The sequence below is a fragment of the Myxocyprinus asiaticus genome, chromosome 46 (assembly GCF_019703515.2).
Source record: "Myxocyprinus asiaticus isolate MX2 ecotype Aquarium Trade chromosome 46, UBuf_Myxa_2, whole genome shotgun sequence".
Lineage (NCBI taxonomy): Eukaryota > Metazoa > Chordata > Actinopteri > Cypriniformes > Catostomidae > Myxocyprinus > Myxocyprinus asiaticus.
The window spans coordinates 21,478,713-21,487,200 of record NC_059389.1 but is presented as its reverse complement, the minus strand read 5'-3'; the positions used below and the strand labels follow the sequence as shown (position 1 = coordinate 21,487,200).

At 37.3% G+C, this 8,488-nt stretch overlaps 1 protein-coding gene across 3 annotated transcripts; it reads right to left on the bottom strand.

Annotated features, from left to right (window-relative positions):
• Positions 1-485: 485 nt before the first annotated feature.
• On the bottom strand, positions 486-8,384 carry LOC127436103 (COP9 signalosome complex subunit 2). 3 transcript variants are annotated; one of them, XM_051690036.1, is made up of 14 exons: positions 8,244-8,384; positions 6,925-7,038; positions 6,758-6,835; positions 6,482-6,607; positions 6,286-6,375; positions 5,376-5,453; positions 5,111-5,285; positions 4,765-4,943; positions 2,927-2,979; positions 2,706-2,803; positions 2,513-2,595; positions 2,356-2,414; positions 1,521-1,555; positions 486-1,225 (listed from the first exon to the last, which is right to left on the bottom strand). In XM_051690036.1, the coding sequence occupies exons 1-14, from the start codon at positions 8,295-8,297 to the stop codon at positions 1,119-1,121; spliced, it is 1,329 nt and encodes a 442-aa protein (XP_051545996.1). In that variant the 5' UTR covers positions 8,298-8,384; the 3' UTR covers positions 486-1,118. The 3 variants fall into 3 exon arrangements, with proteins under 3 accessions (XP_051545996.1, XP_051545995.1, XP_051545997.1); XM_051690035.1 differs by lacking the exon at positions 1,521-1,555; XM_051690037.1 differs by lacking the exon at positions 1,521-1,555 and having other exon boundaries at positions 6,286-6,360.
• Positions 8,385-8,488: the final 104 nt, after the last annotated feature.

Sequence of the window (8,488 nt, the reverse complement as noted above, 5' to 3'; positions counted from 1 at the left end):
TCATTATTGGAAAGCCTCTGGATATCCTATTTTCTTCTTTCTGTGATTTGATTAACAATATTTCTGTTTTATTTACTTTTTATATTTGGTTCTGTCAGCTGCATTTTCATCTATTATTTTATATATATATATAAATAATTTATTCATTTCATACTGTGAAATGTGTAAAAATGACTAAAAAAGTTGTATTTTTTGTAAAAAAAAAAAAAAAAAACCAGCATACTATGCCTCTTTTACTGTTGTTAGTTTTGTTTAACCCAAATTCACAGTACATTGGCATGTATTCCAAATAACTTATAAATTTGCTTTTGCTGCTCTTATAAAAGTATCAGTTCCCCAAATAAAACTTAAGATTGAAGTTTTTCTTTAAATAATAAAAATCGACAGTTCTTGTAAATATTCCCTATTCATTCTCTTTTGAAAAAACTAGAATAGAGGGTTCAGAGCATTGAAACATCACTGCTTATCAAACATAAACACAGATCTTCTGATGAAGCAACCAATGCATCTTTTATTTTTAATGTTTGAAACTGAAACAAAAGAGTTCAGCCAGCACAGTTTGAACAGATCTGTCATGTTTCATGAGAGGAATTCTAGCAATGACTGCAATTTATAATACACTTGTGCTGTGGTGCAACTCCATAAAACTTAAATGAATTTTATGCAAACCAAGTAAAATATGCAGAAACAGTTCAACAAATGTTGCAATTTCACACAGCATGTCCTCCTACTTGCCAATAAAGACAAATGTATGCTTTTCGAATCTTTGCCATAACTAAGTGTCAATATGTGCTATTAATGTAAAAAATTTCAGATGATGCAACCACATTGGGAACATTTTCATATTAAAGTCTTAATTCAATACAGCAGACATACTGCAGGAATTGCTTCTTTGTTAAGAACATTTAAAACTGACTTAAGTGATTACAGCTGTAAAAACACAAACTAGCCAAATTTACATCCCCCTTTTTGTCAACGAGTGGGGAGTACAGGGCTTGAAAGTAGTTAATGTCACTGACAGCCTTAAGTCAAGCGGCTGCCTGCAGGGTGAATTTGTTTCCCCAGATCATCAGTGTCAAATCAAGCCAGTTTGCTAACAATGGCCTGGTTGAGAGAGTTCAGCTGATTGGTCCATTTATCCAGAGCGGTGTATCGGGCTCCACCTCTTTTCTGGTGATCGAGCTCCAACAGCTGATTGACCTGGTCAATTCTACCGTTGACCGTACTGAAAAAAAAAGATGAGACACACAAAATATGTTAAGGGAACGTTCACTTCTCGAAGTGAAAGGGCATCCACAAACTAGACATTTTCTGCTTGCCCATGCAAAACTTGTCACCACAATGCTAATGTGTTGTGGGTAAGTAAATTAAGAAAAACTTGTGTTTACAACATGCTTTACAGGAGGGGTGGTTAACTAGTTTTACTATCCGACAGGCAAAAACTTTAAGTCCAGTCGCTTAGAAAAGCCTCAAAGAGATAGTTCACCTAAAAATGAACAATTCTCTCATCATTTACTCACCCTCATGCCATCCCAGATGTGTGACTTTCTTTGTTCTGTAGAAAAAAAAAAAAAGATTCTTAGGAGAATATTTAATCTCTGTAGATCCATACAATGCAAGTGAATGGTGACCAGCAGTTTGAATCTCCAAAAAGCATATAAAGTCAGCATAACCGTAATCCATACATTTAATTCAAGTCTTCTGAAGCGATGCATTCGGTTTTGGGTGAGAACAGACCAAAATGTTACTCAGCAGTCTCCTTGGCAATCATGATTTTAAGCTTGATTCTTGGTCAAGCACTAGGAAGTGTAACCGAGCTTGAAATCATAATCATGTCTAGAGACTGCAATAGCAAAATGTAAAGTGAAAAAGGAGGTATATTTTGGTCTGTTCTCACCCAGAACTGATTGGATCACTTCAGAATACATGTATTAAAAAACTAGAGTCTTATGGATTACTTTTATGCTGCATTTATGTGCTTTTTGGAGCTTCAAAGTTCTGGTCATCATTCAATTGCATTGAATGGACCAACAGAGCTGAAATATTCTTCTAAAAATCATTGTTTGTGTTCAGCAGAAGAAATAAAGTCATACACATCTGGGATGACATGAGGGTGAGTAAATGATGAGAGAATTTTCATTAGTGGGTGAACTATCCCTTTAACAAGCCTCATAGTTTAAGGTATCATTCATGTCCGTAGCACAAATAGTGCAGGGTAAGTTACAACCCAAAGTTAGGGTTAATTTAGGGTTAGGGGTTTAGAACAAAACCGTAACCGTATGTACTGGCAATATTAACAGGGATTCTAGCTGTGGCAAGCTCAAAAAAAGAAAAAGAACACCATCTTAAACTTACTTGTCTAAAATACACTGCACAAGCAAGCTTTCCACATCTGCAACATCAATGTTCAACTCCTAAAGAAAAACAGTGAAGATATCAAGGTGGAGAATCAAAAGCATATTATAATGGAAATAATCGCATTAATTACATATATAAAAGAATAAAGGTTTACTTTTGAAATAAAAGGTATGTGTATCCTAGTGTAAGGCTTAATCAATTTGATGAGCACTTGTGTTCTTATGTTCCGTAACAATTCTGTAGGAAAAGGAGAGAGAGAGAGTTCACTTAGTGACATTCATGTATGCTGTAATATAAAGAAACTCAAGAAGGAAATACGCACAAAAGTGAAAGCCACCGATACTGACCCTCAATATGTTCTCTGATGAAGGGATCATCCATTATGTTGCTGTGATTCGTCTTCAGGATTTTCTCGAATTCTGTGATGTCATTGTTCTGGTAAGCACTAGAATCAAGTTATAACAGAATTCATGCAATAAAAATCTGCTTTACTTGTTTTTCCTAGTTAGTGCACGCTCACAACCCTTGCTTGATTAAATAAATGAAAATTGTTGCTATGCAATCTTACCTTACCAGGTTTGTCATTGCTAGGATTTCTGGATCATTTTTGTAGGGTTTTGCCTAGACATAGAGACACATTAAAAAAGATTTAGTTGATTTAGTCAAATTACAATGCATTTTAACTACAGGTCGACAGATAGTGGATTTTGTAAACAGTAAACAAGGCCAAAACACACCGGGAACTCTTACACTGAAAGGACTGTGACTTGGCCCTGTTACAATGCCATATTTTAACCAAATTAACCTTTTTATAGCCTATATAGACACCAGATGAAGGGTCCTGTATATACATACTTCACCAGATGAGGTTTAATGAGGAATAAGGTTTATTATTATTTGCAAAATATGAATGTAACAGTATAAGGATGGGCGAGTAGGAGGCGGGAACCGGCTGAACAGTAAACAAAGTTTTAATGTTAAACTCAACTTATAACCAACATAAACAAACATGCAGCGCGGCCACGTGCATCTCTCTCTCTTGAAATGGCACCTCCGGCTCGTCTTTATCCCCCTCCTGGCTGATTAGCCCGATTCAGGGCCGACCGTGTGTCTTCACGGCCCGGCCCCGCCCTCCTCCTCGTCACACTCCATCACCCGACTCAGGTCGGGGAAATCCCTGGCATGACGCACTCCCCTCACTTCCTGGAGGGGGGCGTTGCCTTTCCGACCGTTTGTTCACTGGCTCCCGGACACCCTGACGCCCGGTCCTCAACTGCTCCTCCGCCCTCCGGCGGACAGCAACGAGTCCTCTGGCCCCTGGCGGACGGAACCGCTACTCCCCTTCTTCGGCGGACGGCCACGGCTCCTCTGGCTCTCGCCGGCTGGCAGCGACCCCTCCGTCCCCAGGCAGACGGCCGCAGCTGCTCCTTTGGTGGACGGAAGCGGCGAGGACTCCGCGACAGCGCATCCCTCCTCCTTCCCGGGTTTTGGCAACACTATAACAGTGTAAGGATGGGCAAGGAGGAGGCGGGAGCAGGCTGAACAGTAAACATACATTTTTTGTGTCAAACTCAACTTAAAACCAACATATACAAACATGCAGTGTGGCCGCGTGCATCTCTCTCTCTCGAACTGGCGCCTCCGGCTCGTCTTTATTCCCCTCCCGGCTTATTAGTCCGATTCAGGGCCGAACGTGTGTCTTCACAGCCCGGCCCCGCCCTCCTCCTCATCACAATGAAGTTGGAGATATAATGCATGTGTTGAGGGGGTACGCTTCCATATAGTCCAATTTTTCTTTGCATTCCCTTGCTTAAATTTAAAACACTTGACTATTAAATCAAAATAACAAATATGCATAAATATGCATTGAAGTGAGGATAAAAATATGGATGAACATTGAGTGCGTTTACATGCACGTTCTTCCACCGATTATGCTTAATAAGCCTACAAAGCGTAAGGTCATTGGAGGTCATCCAATGTGCGCATGTGTTGAGCGCATGCCTCTACACGATTTGATGTCAAAAGTAGAGAATAACGCGATTATTTCCAATGTCATGTAAACGCAGATTTCTTGCCTTGTCAGATTTTTAAAATAAGCTGATTTTAGAGAATAATCATTGTATTGGTGTGCAGGTAAACGGGCTCACTGTCAATGCTGAAAGATTTAGATACAGCAAACCCCCACGAGGTGTCAGTGATTGTTTTTATTTCACTTCTAGATGCCGCTGTTATACTGTAGAATCAAGCCATGCCAGCCAAAGAGGAATAAAAAAATAAAAAAATATTAGCGACTATCAGCATAGATTTTTTGCAGATAACCGATTGTTCCAAAAAGCAACTATAAAACGATATAGCGGTATACCTCTAATTCCTCTAATTTAAAGTTGCTTGACAAACATGTTATACCTCTTGAGAATCAAACGGGTTGATTCCAGACTTCATCAGCATGTTGGCCAAGACCAAGTACTTAAGGCAAGTGGTTCGTCTGGGGCTTCCAGATTCGTCGTAGTTTTTGAACGCCTCAAAAAAATCTGTATGTGCCTTCTCAAACTCTCCCTCCCTCAAGTGCATTTTACCACCACATTCTAGAAAGAAGATTACAAATTAAACAAAACCAATGGTCTCTCCAATAGCAATTTCTACTTTAATATTTGAAAAGTACCTTGAAAGTAATCGCTATTTTTACTTGTTTATGCTAAATTCCAGAGGCTACTACTTTGGCATTAGAATGAATTAAAAATCAGTAAAACACCTCTGATGACTCCCATGATGAGTGGATGTGGGATGGCGGATTTGATGTGTAGCGACTGCTCATAGAGGGCTTTCAACTTTTTGTTGTTTTTCTGGGCGGTATACATCTGGATCTCCAAAGCATAGATCTCTAACAGCTGAGTGCCCTTCTTAAGATCGTCCTCTCCGTCATCCGTCTGATAAAGAACATTCGTCAGTTTTAGAACAATAGAAGACAACTGCGGTAGATTCTCTTATTTTTACATTCTGTTGATTATTTACTCTACCTGACATGACTGGTGCAACTGCCTGAGAATCTTCTGGAGCTTTCCAAATTCTTCTCTTTCAAGGTACAACTTGCCTAGCTAAAAAAATGAATACAAAGGTTATTCTGGAAGATATTGGACTTGCATCAATACGTAATGCAATATTATTAACCCCTTAAGCTCTGAGGGTGTTTTTAAAGATTTCCGGTTTCAGTGGCATACCCAAAATTAAAGGAGTATAACTCGTCAAAAAAACAAGAAAAAAAACAGAGGGTCAAGTGTTTGGCATCATTGCAAAGAAAACTTTTCACATTTTTTTTAATTATATAGACTAGGATAAATTCTGAGAATCTCAGTCTAAGAAACCGCTGAAAAATCACAAAAATACTTGAGCCAAAAATCTACTTTTTTTCTTATTTTTCTGATCTGACATGATATATCTCAGAGTGTAAATAAGGTGGCACCGAAAAACTGCTTTTGTTTTGTTTCCAATCATGTCACCTGTAATTGAGTGAAATTTTGTGTTGATTCAACAAAGCAATCAAAAATTATAGCATTACAAATATAATTGATCCTAGTGTACAAAAGCTTGCACATTTGTCTGCAAATTTCAAAGCACTTGTTCAGTTTTGGTCATAATGACTACATGCATGGAAAGTACAGTTTCTAAGCTTTCAAATGATACCTATTTTGTGTTGGTCAAGACTGTAGTTAATATTATTATGAAAACAAAATTTCAACATCCGAGCTTATAGGGTTAACAGTATTAAATATAAAAAAATTGGAAATATTCTTCCTGATAAATAACTCTATTTGCATATTTTGATCTGTAGTATAAGAAAATGTAATATCTTTCATATTTTTTTTTTTATTTTCCCCAAAACTGATCATATAAATACAGAATAAACATAATAATCTTCACAGTACTAACCTTGGTGTTAGTTTTGAACCAAAGTCTGTCATTTTTAGCATCTTTTAAAGCTTCTAGGGTTGTCTCATAAAACTCCTGTAGCAAGTCCATCTCAAAACAAAAGTGAGAAGATGAATTTTGGATTAGAAAAAAATAACAACAATAATAACAAAGAAGTGGTTACTGTACCTGAAGAACATTTTATTGCAACAAATACCTGTTTGGAGGTTGAGATATAGTCTAGAATAGAGTTGATGGACTTCTCAGAGTAATTTCTGGTGACAGCACTCCGTATATACGTCAACAGTTGTTTATACCGGTTCATCATTTCAGGAAAATTTGTCTGTATAAATAAGGATAAAAAAAAAGCAGTCATTATCTACAATAAATATATGTTCCTTAAATTACATAAAGACAGGGAAGACTTAATAAAACTTTAATCATCTATTTTTATATATTTTTTTTATAATTTGCTATGCTTACAGTTACGCACCAGTTTGAAGTTGATCTTAATCATCTGTTTTAGTGCTTTGAACCCCCATTCTCCTTTTTCACCCTCCAGTTCCAGCACCTACAAAACAGGAAACAGCGATTAATGCCTTTTAATGCTGTAGCACAACCTCAAAGGATCCAGACATGGCTCAATTTTAAGTGTCTAACCTTCTGAAAGCTGCTCAGGGCTGCTTTAGGATCATCTTCTTTGAGGGCTTTGGAGTTATAATACTGATTCTCCAAATCCACATTCGGTTCAGAGTTGCTGTCCTCAGAGTATTCCTGAAACAAACATAAACAAAAGACTCTGACATGAGATTTTACGTGTGGTTTTCAAAGCATAATAAACGGCTTAAGTGCACTCAATTAAACCTTTAATTAAAATTCAAATAAGTAACTTCTTAAGATACTATGCAGTTTCATAACAAGAGGCTGATTGGCTATAATTGATCCAACTTCACACATGAGCCTGCAAGTTTTATAATATTTACATCAAATATTCTATATGTAAAATAAGGTGTGTAAATTGATAATATCTCAACCCTTGTGTGACCTTCGGGACATTTTAGTCTTTTTCATTTTTGTTTTTCGATCATGTTGGCTGTGTTAATGCCAACGGCATACATTTTGCCAAAGGTGTGTATTTTTGGGGGAATTTGTATATTTCAAACTCAGTTCCTATAATACATTTATAATACACTGTGTACACAAAATAGTTACACTCAGGACAAAAATGTCCTCAATGAAACTCATTAAAACTGCAAAATTTGATCCCAGTGCCATTAAAGCATAAAATCAAATCAAATTATGCTTTCATTCCGGAGCCAGAGCTTAAAAGTTTACATATTTTCCACCAGATGGCACCATTTTTTTCATGTTTAGCGTATGGAGCAAATACATTCTTTCTTCCTATTTTCTGTTTGCTGTATTATAGAGCACTGCAGGCCAATTGAATAAATCATGCAGCTAAAATTGTGTGGGTATGTTGGTATGGATGTCAGAGTGTGTTTTGTATGTGTATATTGACAAATGTGTGCGTGTGTGTAAAAAACAGTGGCATTATGTAAACAAACTGGCATTTAAAGGGTTAAAATCCAGGAAACGAATGAATATTTGGTAGTTATGATCAGGACTTATGCTGGTTAAAAAAGTTAACTAACTGAAAGAGGAAAATAACATTAATATATAATATTATTATGGCAGTTTTTTTGACGCGGACAATTTTGTCCTCGAAGGACCTCTGAGTAACTTTTTTTAAATTGATGCACAAGGGTTAAATATGTATGTATAAATGTACTTTCATTTACTTTTGGCTGTCAAATGTGTTGACTTATTCTGCAATATTAGCAAACTAGCCACCTGCTAATCAACTCAGTGGTGAATTTCAGCTCACACGAGCAGCCAAAACACACATTTCTAATGCCACTATATTGCCCGAACATTACATTTCATGCATTTAAAGTTGCGTTTATTACAGTCAATCTTACCAGGTCATAATCCTCCTCATCATCGCACATAAAATCATCTTCCATGTCAGACATCTTGACCGGAGAGGGACTCTTTACCCACAATCCTCGGCGGGAAAAGCATTATGACGTTTTGTTCACGGTGCGCGCGCCGTTTCGATTCTTCCCGAATCCTTCCGAACCTAAGTACTTCTAGCAAGTCAGTCCACTATCGGCCATGTTTAGAACGCTCTCGGGAAGCTATTTCCCGTCATGACTGTTCAGTT

Coding starts and splice junctions, on each gene's coding strand:
- LOC127436103 (XM_051690035.1), bottom strand. CDS start 8,297: ATGTCTGACATGGAAGATGATTTTATGTGCGATGATGAGGAGGATTAT. Junction 6,608..6,757: donor TTAAGATCAACTTCAAACTG/GTGCGTAACTGT, acceptor TTATTTATACAG/ACAAATTTTCCTGAAATGAT. Junction 1,226..2,355: donor GTGCAGTGTATTTTAGACAA/GTAAGTTTAAGA, acceptor TTTTTTTTTCAG/TACGGTCAACGGTAGAATTG.